The sequence below is a fragment of the Emiliania huxleyi genome (genome assembly GCF_000372725.1).
Source record: "Emiliania huxleyi CCMP1516 unplaced genomic scaffold EMIHUscaffold_9, whole genome shotgun sequence".
Taxonomy (NCBI): domain Eukaryota; phylum Haptophyta; order Isochrysidales; family Noelaerhabdaceae; genus Emiliania; species Emiliania huxleyi.
Window position 1 is genome coordinate 293,747 of NW_005195301.1, and position 14,324 is coordinate 308,070.

Here is a 14,324-nt window from a genome sequence, read left to right on the forward strand (position 1 = left end):
GCAGAAGAGGACTACGAGGCCGCCGAGGCGCTGCAGCCCGCCGTCGAGGCGAGACGGGGCCGAGACCGAGGAGGGGGGGGGAACGCGCCGGGGTTCTCTCGCCGAGATGTGGTCGAGGGGGAGCGAGGTTGCATCCCCTCCCCGTCGCCGTCGCCCAAGAGGTGAGTGCCCCTCCTCCTCCTGCTCGATCAGGCGGCGCGGTCGCGGCTCGCCGCCGCCGAGGCCGCGGTCAACGCTGCGGATAGCAGGCTCCAGACGTGCAGCGAGGCGCTCGCCGCCGCGAGCGAGACAGCCGCGGGCGCGGCGAAGGCCGCGGTGGCCAAGGCTCGCGCGCAGCGCGACGCTCAAGTCTCGGAGCAGCGCGCCGAGGAGGCGGCGGCGGCGGCGCGCTGCGCGGCAGAGGCGGAGCGGCAGGCCGTGGAGCGGCAGAGGCTGCGGAGCGAGGCGCGCCGGCTGCGCGTCGACGAGCGGGAGGCCCGCGCGGGGTCGGAGGCGCTCGAGGCGCAGACAGCGGAGGCGGCCGTCGACCACGCCGTGCACTTGTCCATTGACACGTCCGTGCCGTGCGGCACAGGCTCAGATTGCAGAGGCGGCGGCCGCCGACGTCGCCGCGCGGGACGAGTCGCTCGGGCGGCGGGGGGCGCACGAGGAGCGGGCGGCGGAGCTGCGCGCGCTGCTCGAGGCGGAGGAGGCGGCGGTGCGGGCGTGCGACGCCGAGGTTGCCGCCGCCGAGGAGCGGATCGAGGCGGTGCGCGGCGGCTTCTCCAAGCCCACGGCGCAGCTGCCTAGATACCTCGATGTGATGACGCACCCCTGCCGGTCTGACTCGGATGGCGGCGTGCAGCTTGGAGGCGCTGTGCGCTCGCTTGATCGCCGCCCCGCTCTACCCCTCCCTAGACGGCACTCCCAGGGGGAGAGGGTGTCCCAGGGGGAGAGGGTACCCCAGGGGGAGGCCCTCACGCCTCTTGTCTCCTCCCCACGCAGGCGCGGCTCGAGCTCCGCCGCGAGACAATCTCGCACGCAGCGTCGCGGGTCGCCACCGAGAAGGAGCAGCTGCGAGAGCGGGCGGGTGCGCTGCGTGCGCAGCGCGCCGCCGCCGCCGCCGCCTCGCGCGCCAGCCGCGAGCGGGTCCGTGCGCTGCGCGGCCGGCACGACGCGGCGGGGCAGGCGGCAGCCGAGGCGGCGGCTGAGGCGGCCGCGCTGCGCCGCGCCAGCGCAGCATGGCGCGAGTGGCGAGAGGCGCTCGCCCGTGCGGAGGCGGCAGCAGCGCCGGCGGCGGCCGAGGCTGCCGCAGTAGACGCGGCGCACCACGCGGCGGGCAGCGCGGCGCTCGCCCTCGCCGCGGAGGCCGCGAGCTCGAGCCAGGCCGCGGCCGCAGCGCAGGCGCAGGCGCAAGAGCTGGCCGAGCAGAAGGCGCTCGCGGTGGCATCGCGCGCCTTCCGTGAGGCGGGCCGGCTCACTGCAGAGATCAAGGAGCTGGCCGCCAGGGCGGACGCCCTCGAGGCGAAGCGGGAGACGGCGGCGGCCGAGCTGACGGCCACCAAGCTCGGGTTGCGGGTCCTCGATGCGGCGCGCATCGAGGCTGCGGCGGACGCCGCGGACTGCCGGCGCAGCCTCGACCGCGCTCTCTGCGACACGCTGCGCAGGCACTTGAGGGGCGCGCGCGCGCAGCTCGCGGCCTTCTCTGGCACCGCTGCGGCGAGCGAGAGTAGCGGCGGCGAGGGCGGCGGCGACGACAGTGGCGAACGCGGCTGCACGGAGGGCGCGCCGGCGCTGTTGGTGGCGCACCATGCCGCGGTGGTTGCCGAGTGGGCCGTGGTGCGGCGGCGGCTCGGTCTCGAGGGAGGCGAGGCGGAGGCGGAGGCGGAGGCCCAGGCCGAGGCGGAGGAGGAGGCGGAGGAGGAGGCGGAGATGGCGGCGCGGGCAGGGGAGGACGCCGAGGATGCGGTGAGGGACGGCGCGGTGTGGGCGGCGGCGCTGCGGGAGAGCGAGGCGGAGGCGGAGGAGAAGGAGAGCGAGGAGGATGCCAGCGAGGAGGAGGAGGCGGGCGGGGGCGAGAACGGGGTGGAGGTGCAGCCGCAGCCGGAGGCGGTGGAGGAGGCGGTGGAGGCTGCCGAGGCCGCGGAAGACGACGGCGCAGGGGGTGGGGGCGAGGAGGAGGCGGGCGGAGGAAGCCTAAAGTCGGATTGCGGCGACTCAGCAGTTTCGCACAGGGCTGACCAGGGCACGTGCGATGGGTGCGCCGAGCCCGCCGTGCGTTGTCGGCTGCGCGTCGCCGAGGGGAGGGTCGTCTGCGTCGTCGGAGAGCAGGCCGCCGCTCCCGCCGCCGACGCCGCGGAGGAGGAGGACGTGGAGCGGGCGGCAGAGGAGGCGGAGGCAGAGGGCGGGGAGGAGAGCGGCTCTTTGCTCGAAGGGAGAGCAGCGAGCGTGGCGGGCGCGGGCGCGGGCGGCGCGGCCCGGCTCGAGGCGCTGCAGGCCGAGGTTGTGCGTCTCGACGCGCGGATCGACGAGGCGGTCAGCGTGGAGGATTTCGAGCTCGCCGACATCCTCGAGGCGCGCCGGCGGGCGGCCGCCGCCGCGATGCAGAGCTGGGAGGAGGCGGAGGAGCTGCGGCTAGCGGCCGACCAGGCGACCGCTTCCGAGGAGTGGGAGGCGGCCGAGGAGCTCGAGCAAAAACGCCGGCGGCTACTGGAGCGCGTGGACGCCTTCTTCGTGGAGGATGCGCCCTGCGTCGAGTGACGCCCATGCGGGTCGTTCACTTTGTGGTCGTGCCATGCGGGGGCTCCGACACTTTGAGCTCGACGACCAGAGACCCGACGTGTGTGTGCGAGAGAGAGAGAGAGCTGAGAGGGCGGCGGTGTCGGTGTGTGTCGTGTCGTGTGTCGTGTTTTATGTGTTTTATTATAACACACGTGTTTTATTATCGTGGAAAGGCACCACAGAGTGCGCGCTGAATACTTTTTTGCGCGTCTTCGGCTCGCTCCGCCCACCCACAGGGTACCTCTCCGAGGAGAGCGTGCGTGGGCTACTCGCCAGGCTCGCTGGCACCATGCAAGCGTCGGCCATTCTGGCGATCGCAGCCACCGCCACCGCGAAGTGTGCCGCGCTGCGGCACATTGGCCGGCGCAGCGCAATTGGACTTGCCGGCAGCGCCGCGGTCGCGGCCGTCGTCCCTGATGCTGCCAATGCCGCCGCGGACCCGACCGTCAAGATTTACTTCGGCGCGGGTTGCTTTTGGCACGTTCAGCACGAGTTTGTGGGCGAGGAGGTCGCCGCGCTGCAGCGAGGGCCGGAGAGCATCACTGCGCGGACGGGCTACGCAGGCGGCACACTCGGCGGCGGGCTGAAGGACGGGAAGGTGTGCTACCACAACTTTAAAGGCGTGGCCGACTACGGCTCGCTTGGCCACGCCGAGGCCGTTCAGCTGGAGGTTCCGACGTCTGCCGTGCCGCGCTTTGCGAAGAAGCGAGCGCACGGAGCAGTTTGTCGTGCTGGGCCGTGGCCGGCGCCGCCTGACGCTGCGCTGTCGCGATTAGGTACTTTGACCTCTTCGGTAGCCGCGGCTACCGGCACGACCCCCAGGACCGCGGCGGAGAGTACCGCTCGGTGCCGCCATAGAGCTGTGCCCACCTAGTGTAAACCGACCCAACCAACTCGAGAATCCCCAAAGGTGCTCGGTCTGCCGGGCGGGCAGGCCTCGCCGCTCTTCCCCGTCATCAAGCAGGCAGCGCTCGAGAGCCAAGGCGGCATGAAGCTGTACGCGGGCAGGGGCAACGAGCCCGACACCATCGGCGACAAGGCGGTGCTGGTGTACGATAGCGACAAGTGAGCCAAAACTCTGCGGAGATCACGCCGAGACACGGGGATATCGCGTCGAGATCGGAGTGTGCGGACGGAGGCGGTAGCTGGTCGCGCAGTCGGGTCTCTGCCCACCCGGTCGCGCGCTCGCCCGCCAAACGCTCGCAACAGCCACACCCACCCTAATCCGCGGTGCAGGTACCCCTTCTACCCGGCCGAGCTCTACCACCAGTTCCACGACGACTTCATGGGGCCGAGCTACGGCAAGGCGTACAACAGCCTGCAGGGCCGCCAGTACAAGCAGGGCCTGGTCGGTCTGACGGGCTGCCCCGACATGGACCCGGTCCGGGACGAGGGGCGGTACGCCAAGGGGTTCCCCTCGTGAACGCAGAACGGGGCTGTGTGTATCTACGTCTCAGTCGAACATGCTACGTGCATGCTTGTTACGACGCGAGTGGCGCGCGAGTCCTCCATAATTCCATGGCGGGTAATAGCTAATATGCCTGAAGCGTCCATTCTTTTTGCTTTGCATGTCCCCTCTTCCATCACCACAGAGTCGTTGTGAAGTTCGTTGTGCTTGTGGCATGTGTGGGGGCCTTCGCCTTGGCCTTGCACGCTGTCGACCTGTCGTCCTCTAAAACTCCTATTATCCATCGCGTCCGAGTTCTCCAGCTGATCGTTGGTTGTATTTGTTGATTGGTCCTTTAAATCTCCTGGGTTGGCGTGCCCCGAGAGCTGCGTCCTGGAGAGCTCCCGAGGCACATCGCCGCACGACCCCGGCGTCGGCGCTCGAACAGGCCCATCGCGCCGGCTGCCGGAGTGGAGAGTCCCAGGTTGTCTCATAAAGGCCCATCGACAATTGGGGTCGCCGGCCGGTAGGAGGTGGCGGCCGTAGCTGCCCCCGGCGTGTAGCTGCTGCTCCAATCGCACATCGATCCCATCGCATGTGGCCCGCCGGACGTCTTTCCTCTCATGGTCGAGAGACTGGGGGAACCGGCCGGGACAAATCCCCGAAAATCAGAGGAGCAGCAGGGGATGCGGTGCACCTTGGTACCCATGTCTGGTGTGGGGATCCCGGTCGACCCTGCCCCCACCCCAGAACATGTTGCCTTCGCCTCGCGGCTCAGCGGTAACTGGGTGCACCTTGTTACGTTCACGCCGCCCCAGCTTAGGTATGTCACGTTCACGCCGCCCCAGCTCTCGTCCAGTGCCAATTTCTGCAAGGGAACAGCCAGGACGGGCCCGCCACCGGCGGGCGGGCGGGGGGGCGGGGCGAGGGCGGGGCGGGCTGGCAGGGCGAGCGCCTGTACAGGCTGTGCTGCTCAGCTCCGCCACGCTTGTCATCTCGAGCTCTGTGATGCGTCAGAGGTCCATTGCCTCCTCGCGCCCACCGCCCATGTAGGCTCGCTCGAGATGGCTCACAAGCCTCACAGGTGGCCACGAGGCCTCGAAGGTGGCTGTCAAGCCTCGGCTTACCCAGACACGCCTCTAGCACCCTTTGGCGTACCGCTGGTCGCCACAGTGGTCGCCTCTTTGTGGTCGCCACGATGGGGTCGTCACACATTGTGGACGCCCGACTGTGTGGACGCCATGGCGCGGCCTTGGCTTCACGCCACGGACCACCTCAGGCCCAATGCCTTGGCGGCGGCGGGTTGGGGAGCTGTCTCTCTGGGCGCCACGTTGCATACTGTCTTGCACGTGGCCCCAGTGGAGGTCTGCCCGTGTGGGCCGGCCTCTTCCTTGCCGCACCAGTACGGTTCCTGCGCTGCCTGCATTGCAATCGACATTGCGGCGGCATATGCGGCGGCATTGTGACGGAACGTCTGGGTGCGGCGGAACGTCGGCTCGAGAGGGCCCATCGCCGACGATATGATGCGCCTGCCCCACTGGCATGGGATCAGGGCGAGATGTCATCACGCGAGATTGCGCACGACTCGGACGATGGGGTTGAGCAAGCGGCCCAAAGCTGCGAGCCGACGGCCCGACGCGTGCTTTCGGCGTTTACGTTTTGATATGCTTGCTGTTCCCCTCTCCTCACGTTAAAGGATAACCTTCATAGCAGGCTATGTCCAATGCGAGGTTCTTGTTCTTGTCAATACCTACAAACTTCTGTGAATGTCTGACACTGCCGCTTCTTGTTTCTTAGCACCCCATTCGTGTCTGCGATGTTCTTGTTTCTTATCATCATCGGCGTAAAGGTACGAGACGAGCGGCGTAGAGAGGGGCAGCAACGAGGAGACGCCCCAAAGTCACGCAAGCAGAGGGCCGACAAGGGGGTGCCGAGAGGCCCGCGAGCCCTCAAAGGCACAAAGGCCTACCAGATCGGGCACCTCAGCCTACTGCGGTTTCGGCACGGGCGCGAGAGGCAAGTGTCACAACGGACCCTCGACGCGGTGCGCGGTGCGCAGGGAACCGGGGTCGAGCCGTGGAACACGGCCGAGCACGTCAAGGCCGTCCACAATCCAGCGCCCGAAGGCGGGACGACGAACTCGATGGAGAGCGAACCGCCGGAGAGCGAGACGTGCGACGACGAGGGGGACGACGAGAGAGACAAAAGCGCCTCGGCGGACGACGAGATGGCATTTATCGACGATGCGTTCTTCGAGCTTCCCGACGTGGCAACGGAGGAAGAGGCGGAGGGCGGGGGGAACCAGAGTCAGTACAGCCAGCGGAGTCAGGGGGGCGAGAGCGAGGGGAGCCAGAGCAGCCAGCCCAGGGCAGCCACAGCGCCTCGAGGAGGAGACAATCGAGCCACAATCGCCGCTCGGCGCGACAATTCATGGACCGACTGAGGCTCGAGCTGCTTCTCGGGCACAGCGGGGGTGCAACCAGGGCCCCCCCCACCGGCCAAGCCGACGACGGCGCGGGGAGCGAGTACGAAGAGATGCCCGACCGCGCAGCAGAGCCAGGACCAAGCGAGCAACCACCCGAAACGGGCCATCCGAACGATGGCAGCCAGGCAGACGACGAGTTTACAGTGATGGACGTAGACGAAGAACAGCCAGAGGACGAGACATCCCATTCACCGAGGAAGCGGGGGCGGTTTGAGAACGAGCGTAGCGACTCAGTGAGCCAGGGAGATGGGGCGAGCCAACAGAGGACAGGGGGCCGATGACGTACGGGGAGGAGCGCGCACGCAGCACTGCAGGGGACGAAAGACACGAAGGCGCCCCCCCACCGGGGTGGGTGCGGGAAAGCGACAAGCGAGGGGCAAGGCTTGGACAGCAAGCGCGCAAGAGACGAAGGGCGAGAGACGAGAGAGAGGCAAGTAGGGGAGGCGGCTTGTAACTGAGGCTCGCCTGCGGAGACAGCCGCCTCCCTGAGTGGTGCTTGTTGTTCATAACGCCACCTACTTGTACTTGTAACCACGATCGATGCGAGGACGCACGTCCACACCAAACTCGGCCATTCCAACGGCCAGACCGCTCGCTTAAGGCTGATTGGCTAGACGAGCGGTCTACCTCCGACGGGGCGGTCCGACAGCGCGTGGATCCGGCCCGCCCCGGCGGGTTACGGTTTAGCGCGCCGACAGACCGCCCTCTCCACCACCCTCGCCCAGGGATCTACAATGCTGTCTTAAGGCCCGACAGGTTCGGCACCGGGCCCCTCCTCGGTATACAAAATGCGCCTGCGGGCGGACCCTTACAGATCACAGATCACCTATGGGGCAACCTTCTGTGAATTCCCAGGGCCTCCAGGGCTCGCACCTCAACCTCTCACAGACCAGCGCACAGCGCCATCGGACGTATTTTCTTCTCAATAACAAGGCACTTTTAGGCCTAGTAAAATTCTTTTTTCGAGTGTTAGTGCCAGTGCGCGCCAGTCCCAAGAGAGAGAGAGAGAGAGAGAGAGAGAGAGAGGGGGGGGGGGGGGTTGTGTTTGATTGTCAGTCCCAAATAAACGAAGCGCGGAGCCATACGGCGCGGACGCGATCGCATCAGCGCTGCGCAAGGCAGAGGCCAGAACGCTGCGACGCGGCGGGGCGCGCTCTGCGGCGTTTCCTCAAATATTTATTGGCCCCTGCCTCTCCCGCCGCCGCCGCCGCCGCCGCCGCCACGAGGTCGGTCGCGACGCAGTGGCCAGTGCAAGCCGTAGTCTAGTGGCACCCCGAGGCGCTACGGAAGCGCGGGTCGCATGCACTGCGTGAGTCACACGCGCGGCCGTTTTGCCAGATCCTGATCCATGAGCACACAACGATGTGTACAGAGCACCTTCGGCTCAGCCCAGCAACAGCGGCCAGCCTTTCAACAAATGGCTTCACGAAGGACGGCAAAACTGGCGACGAGGTCCTGCACACAAAACCGCAAGGACGGATGGATTCGGTCACGTCGCCCGTTCCGCCTGGGAGAGTGGTAGAGTGCGCGCATCTCTCGTCTCGTCGCCAACGAGCGGCGCGTTTGTGCGCTCCACCCCCACCCCCACCCAGTCCCACATGCCCCGCAAATTATCTGAGCGAACGGCCCCAAATCACGCGACGCGCGTCCCTTTGCGCAATCGAAACGTTCTGCGGAGTGAAACGACACGCGGAGGAGATTCCTTTTGAAGACAAAGACCGAGCACAAAACGGGGGGGCACGCGCGGCGCGCCCACCTTTCCCACGCTGGGCCCTCACCTCGCGAGAGTCTGAGAGCCAACCCATGAGACGGTCAAACGGATTGGGACTCGGCGTCGAGCGCATCGTTCACTCCTCCTCGTCGGGGTCCGAGGACTCGTCCGCGACGACCGGCTCGGGCTCCTTGGCCGCCGCCTTGACCTTCTTCTTTTGCGGCTTGGCCGCCGGCTGCTTCTTCGCGCCCTTGGGAATGGTTTGGATCGTGCGCCATTTCTCGCCGCGCGCCGCCTTCTTAATCAGCGACTTGGCCTCCGCGGACTTCACGGCTTTCACCACCTGTTCGACACAACACACACAGGCGCATGTCCCCAAACCTCGGTGCTAATACAAGGGGCGACGCGTGGCGACGCGCCTTCTTTGCCGTTTTCGGGTTCATCTCGCCAAAGTCCTCGGGGTACTTGTCACCCAGCTGCTTCTTGATGTAGGGGAGGCTGATGCCGGCGGCCTCGAGGGACTCGTCGACGATCTCCTGCGGGCGCGGGGCCGGGGGGGGGGGGGGGGGACGGAATGGGTGCGGGTGGGGGGGCCATCTCGCGAGGGGGGGCTCTCATAGGGGGGGGGCGGGGGAAAACGGGTGATGGGTGCGGCGGGGCTCATCTATGGCAAAGGATCAAAGGGGGATCGCGGTGGCGGGGACGGGGGAGCGGGGGCGAGGGAAGCGGCGGTGAGGGCAGCAAGGGGCTTGGCCGGCGATGAAATCGGGGGTCGGGCGTCGATGGCGGCGGTCAAGAAGCGAGGCGAGGCGGCGGCGAGCGGTGGCGACGTGCTATCCAGGTGCAGCGGAGGAGGATCGGGGGCCGGGCGCGCACGATGATCATGGTCTCGGTCGTGGTAGGCGCCATTTTGCTGTATCTACGAAACGGGAGGAACGCAGACGACCGTGCAGGGTGGTGTGATTGCTGTAGTGTTCGTTTGCAAGCGCCGGCGATGAGCAGCCGCGGCGGGGAGGGCGGCTCGGGTTTGGGTCCATGGGAGACGAGGCGTGCGGCGGCGGTGTGTGTGTGTGTGTGTGTGTGCGGAGGAGGCTGCGGGCGCGGGTGGAGGGTGGGAGGAGGCGTTTGCGGCGAGGCCCCACCTAAAAGCAATGCCGTTCTCTATCAAGAAAAAATATTCGCGCACACAGCGCGTGTGAGTAGCGTGCCCACTGCAGCGCACAGGTGTTCGCACAGTGGCCTGCTTCTCCCACAGCACAACAATGAAGACGGCGGGCCGAGCTGCGAGAGAGCGTCGACTCCGGGCCGCTCTTTCAGGAAACGATGGTTAGAGAGCGCGCGTTCGCTACAATACTGGCTCGCGGCTGGCTCGCGGCGCAAGCCTCCGTCATGCCTCCAGCCCTCCCGCGTCCAGGTTTGCCGCGCTGTGAATGCGAGGTTCTTGTTTCTTATCACCCTACTGTGAAGAGGGGATCAACATTCAACAAACAGGAATCGAGGGTGACCGCATGTCTGCATCAGACGTGTCATCCGTCCCGATCGTGACCAACCAAAGCCACCCCCTCTTCGTAGACCCCATTCTGAGGGGTCCTGATTCCAAAGCCGCTCCCAGCCGCACCCGCCAAGCAAGCACCTGCCGCCTCCACCTCCGCCTTCAATCAATCTATCTCACTCAATGTCCCACCCCCCTGCGCGCGGGCCTTCTAGGCCCGCGGGTAGTCTCCCCCCATCCCCAGGGCCTCCAGGGCTCGCACCTCAACCTCTCATAGACCAGCGCAAAGCGCCATAGGACGTATTTTCTTCTCAATAACAAGGTCTGTGAATAACAAGGCTGTGAACTTGCGCCGAGCGCCCGCCGCGGAGTGTCAGCGTGCGAGCACGCTCCGAGCACGATATGCGCGCCGTTGCCACGGGCGGCCGCGCGGTGGTGAAGCAGGAGGGCAAGCGCTACAGCCCCTTGGAGTCTCGAGTGGCCGCTGCAGTGGCTGCCGGTCACCGCAGTCCAGAGCACGCCAGCACCTTCGCAGCTGCTGTTGAGGTGGTGCCCTACTGCCGCGCATTCAAGTGCTTGCTGGTGTGCCTCCTCTGTGTGCTATGTCTGCTCCTTCCGTACCGCATTGCGGTGGAGCTGCTCCGCGTAGTCGACAATGGAATGCAGCCGGAACCCCAGACGCCGCTCCGAGCATACGTCGAGGAGGTGTATGGGATCGGGGCTGACGTTGATATGTGCACCAAGGAGCTCGTGTACTCGACGTCCTCACTGCAGGATGAGGCCGCCCGGGCCCACGTCCATGAGCTCTTTCCCGACTCGGAGGAATGCTTTGCCTTTGGGGCTGAGGGTGACGTCTGCTGCAGCAAGATTGCGAGCGGCAACGTGAGCCGCGCGCGAGGCACCACACGGTGGGCCTCGAACGAGGGAAGCTTGCTGTACAACCCGCGCAGATGCGACGACGGAAGCACTCACCGGAGTAAGAAGATTCGAGACGGAGATTGGGTGGAGGTGACGCGTTGGGGCCGCTCCTGCCGACGGCTCCGCTGGCACTCTTGCGAGGGATTGACGGCCGTGAGGCAATTTTACCGTCATGACGAGACTCCGATTCCGTACGGATGCTGGTTCTTCGTCGCCAGCGGCACGGGCGTCTTCGTCAACGTCGGCCGCGCCTTGCGCTTCGACAGCCGCAGCACGGCTTCCGAGTTCTTTGGCAGCATTTACGGCCTGCAACGGAGCGCCGCGTCCGCCCTCCCTGAGTACAGGACTGAACACTGAGCTTTGAGCCATAGGTGACGCGCATTGGTGCGCCGATGCGGTCAATCGGGGATACGACTCTATTCTCTTCAGGGCTGAGACGTCTCACTACGTGGTGCACGAGTCGCGCCGAGATCGCGACCTGACCGAGCTCGTGGTCTGCACCGGGGCTTGTGCGTCAGAGGAGCTGTGTGGCGTCTGCCCTCCCTTGGAGCTGCGGACGGGCGCAGAGGCGAGCGAGCGGTGCCAGTGTGACGAGACGGGGGGGATGCTCAACTGTGGCGCCGGGCGTGCCTCTGCTCCGGCGTGCGAAGAGTCTGACAGCTTAAGTCAGACTTCGCTGGTGGCTGCATTAGCACCCACACCGCTTCCCGCATCACCTCCCTCACCGCACCCGCCACCGCGATGCTACGTGCGGTTCGACCGCAGCATGTTTGGCCGCGCGGGCATCGGCGACATCACGGGCAAGCTCGCAACTTGTGCCGCGTTTGCGTCGATGTGGGGTTGCGTTGCTGCCGTCCCTCCGCCACGGGAGACTCTGAGCGAGTCGCACAATGACGGCCGCCGCGTGGATGCATCCCTGTGGTGGGACACTTACTGGACGATCGACCCCACGACGCTGACAAGGTCAGCGCCAACCGACGGGCGCGTGCAGCGGCTGTCAGACCAAGTCCCCAACGGCGCCTACATGCGACAGTGGCTGCTGCAACGCGATGGGGAGGTCCCGGTGTTGGAGCTGAGCTTCCCGAGCCGGGACTTTTGGTCGGACCTGCATGCGGAGTTTGCCTCGCGCACGGCTGCTTCACCGACCGCACCGCACGCGCGCTTGATACCAGCCTTCACTTGGGAGCTGTCCGCGCTCGCCCTTCGGGTTGGTGGGGACGTTATCGCTGATCTCTTCGGTCGCTACGCGTCCTGCGCTGATGACCAAAGCTGCCCCAACGCGTGCATGCATTTGAGAATGGGGGACATGATCACTGAAGGGCGTTACCCTGCTGGTTGCACAGACGTGGCGGCAGTCGCACGGAACGCCGCCAGCCTCCAGCGCTCGACCAACTCGAGTCGCATCTTCGTAATGACAGACGAGAGGCGGCCTGCATACTTGAGCAGTCTTCGATCGGCACTCAGCCAGATCTACGACACGGTGCGGTTTGAGGTCGACTTTGATTGGGAAGGACGGGACTTACCCAACGACAATTACTTTCGGATGCATGCTCTCCGTGCAGCATGCAATTCGTTCAGTGCGCTGCGCGCGAATCTCGAGTACCACCCGAAAAACCTCTGCAACGCTGGTGGTAGGCAGCTGGTGGACCGCACCAGCACTGGTAGAGACTGGCTGCCCTGGAGAGGCAGGGCACTCGAATGCGTGCGGTGTTCGTGAGGAAGGGCGTTCTTTTTTCTTTTTTCTGCACTCCAAGGTCTCAGAGGTTATTCCCACTTGCAGTCTAAGCAGTCTGTGAAGTTTTCAGACTGGGTCAGACTGCATCAGACTGCTTCAGACTGCTTCAGACTGCCTAGACTGTGAATAGACTGCTTAGACTGCAGGTGGGAATAACCTCTCAACAACTTTGCGAGCGCTTTTCGATTTCAGTGTCCGCCCGGCCGGCGTAACCGTCGCTCGTCGGCTCGGCAAGCCACACGCTTTTGTTGAAGCATGCGGCTAACCTACCTCGTGCTGCCACTCGTCGCCGCCTCCAGCCCCGGCTGCTTGAACACGTGCAGCTGGCCGCCGTCGCCGTCACCACCGACAGGCGAGGCGGCGTGCGGGTTCGACCAGCCCTTCACGGACACGAAAACCAGCCTCTGCCCGGGTGGCAAGTGTTCCTGGTGCGGAGATGCTGGGGGGCGCAGCGGGCCAAGCACGCCGGGACGGCGAAGACGGTGCGAGACCAAATACGTGCGCACGCAAACCTATGTGGCAGAGTGCGTGCTGGCCCAGCAGGCGGAGAACGATTACAAGTGCAAGATGAAATGGCCGCCGATCTATGCCTGCCCGCAAGCTCGGGCGGAAATTTGCACCGGCCAGTCCAGTGATCGCTGCGTGATGGTATCATTCAGGGCGGCTATCAGCACACCTTCTTGTGAGCAAGAGTTTCGACGCAGTGTGTGCAATCGACTCGCCGCCCGAGCCCAGGCGATCAACTGCGACGCCAAGTGCTCGACGCCAATTCGACGCCACCGGCGGCTTGAGGGGCGGCTTCAGGGCAGCTCCTTTAACAGCACCCTCGTCACAGTCTACCTCGAGGGAGCGTCGGTCAGTGCGATCGAGGCAATAGAGGCGAAGATAATCGACGTGCTGTCGAGCGCTGAGGCCGCCACCACCTTCCTTGACGTGCAGGTCACGAGCCTCCCAGAGTTGACACCGCCCTTCCGCCGCAGCCAACCGGCGCCGATTGCCGTGATTGTTGGCTCCTGCGCCGGGGCTGCTTTCGCAGTCGCGCTGGTGGTGGTGGCGACGCTGCGGAAGCCTCGCTCTCGCCCGGCACTGCGCAAGGCCGCGCTGAACCAGCCAGGGGCAGGGCCGTCAGGCGGTGATTAGCCGTCCCCTCCTGAGCCTCGTTACTGTGCAGAGCCTTGCTGTGACTGTTGCGTGGGGGATCTGTATGCCAACTCGCACTCTGTCTGGCTTGGTCTCACAATGTCTCCCCTGGAGGCTGGATGGAGCCTCCTGTGTGCAGGTCTAGCTCGATCGACCTGCCAACCACGAGAACTGGGCCAGTGTGGTCGCACCGAGCTGCCGCCTTGTTCTTTGTACTTTACACGCCCACACGTGTGTGGTGTGCGTGTGGTCGAGGTGTGCGTTCCGACACGCTGCGCGTTGCGCGGGTTGCGGCACGCGACCTACAGCGTGCAGGCTGTGCACAGTGCAGCGCGTGCAGCTGCAGGACCAGGACGCAGGAGGCCTGGAACGAGCACATGCGCGCGCGCCGCGCGCTCGCCTCGGCGCTCGGGCTCGCTCTCTCTATACTCTGTTCTCTGACTTCACTTCACACTTGTGTCGTGACTCGTGTGTCTGTGTGTGCATGTTCCATGTTCATTTGCAAGCTTCCACCTTCCTGTTCCTCATCCTCTTGTGTCTTGAACCTTGAAGCTTGATCAACTTTTCAGATCTCTTTCACTTGCCCCTTAACACTGCTTAGACCCGCACACCTGTGCGTGCAACGCGGACCATCCCCCCCGTTGAAATGAATCTCCTCGTAACCATTTTAGCTTCGCAGTGCTTCCCCTCTCAGAG

The 14,324-nt window shown here is 65.5% G+C and overlaps 3 protein-coding genes across 3 annotated transcripts; 2 read left to right on the forward strand and 1 right to left on the reverse strand.

Moving 5' to 3' along the window:
• Nucleotides 1–2,580: 2,580 nt before the first annotated feature.
• Nucleotides 2,581–4,183, forward strand: EMIHUDRAFT_198928 (hypothetical protein; the record flags this gene model as incomplete). Its single annotated transcript, XM_005757666.1, has 5 exons — nt 2,581–2,735; nt 3,037–3,438; nt 3,537–3,606; nt 3,695–3,825; nt 3,997–4,183. 5 exons carry the CDS (start codon nt 2,581–2,583, stop codon nt 4,181–4,183), a joined length of 945 nt encoding a protein of 314 aa, XP_005757723.1.
• A 1,780-nt stretch (nt 4,184–5,963) lies between these two features.
• On the forward strand, nt 5,964–6,590 carry EMIHUDRAFT_198930 (hypothetical protein; the record flags this gene model as incomplete). The annotated part of the gene is made up of 1 exon (XM_005757667.1): nt 5,964–6,590. The coding sequence occupies one exon, from the start codon at nt 5,964–5,966 to the stop codon at nt 6,588–6,590; it is 627 nt and encodes a 208-aa protein (XP_005757724.1).
• Nucleotides 6,591–8,317: 1,727 nt separating this feature from the next.
• On the reverse strand, nt 8,318–9,263 carry EMIHUDRAFT_461957 (hypothetical protein). Its single transcript, XM_005757668.1, has 3 exons — nt 9,220–9,263; nt 8,739–8,879; nt 8,318–8,686 (listed from the first exon to the last, which is right to left on the reverse strand). The coding sequence occupies exons 1-3, from the start codon at nt 9,250–9,252 to the stop codon at nt 8,480–8,482; spliced, it is 381 nt and encodes a 126-aa protein (XP_005757725.1). The 5' UTR covers nt 9,253–9,263; the 3' UTR covers nt 8,318–8,479.
• Between the last annotated feature and the right edge of the window lie 5,061 nt (nt 9,264–14,324).

What these genes read in the sequence shown, in the direction of transcription:
- EMIHUDRAFT_461957 (XM_005757668.1), bottom strand. Translation starts at nt 9,252, where the DNA reads ATGGCGCCTACCACGACCGAGACCATGATCATC. An exon ending in CGACCGAGACCATGATCATC is followed by an intron (nt 8,880 to 9,219) that starts GTGCGCGCCCGG and finishes CCGCGCCCGCAG; the next exon opens with GAGATCGTCGACGAGTCCCT. An exon ending in GTCGCCACGCGTCGCCCCTT is followed by an intron (nt 8,687 to 8,738) that starts GTATTAGCACCG and finishes TGTGTCGAACAG; the next exon opens with GTGGTGAAAGCCGTGAAGTC.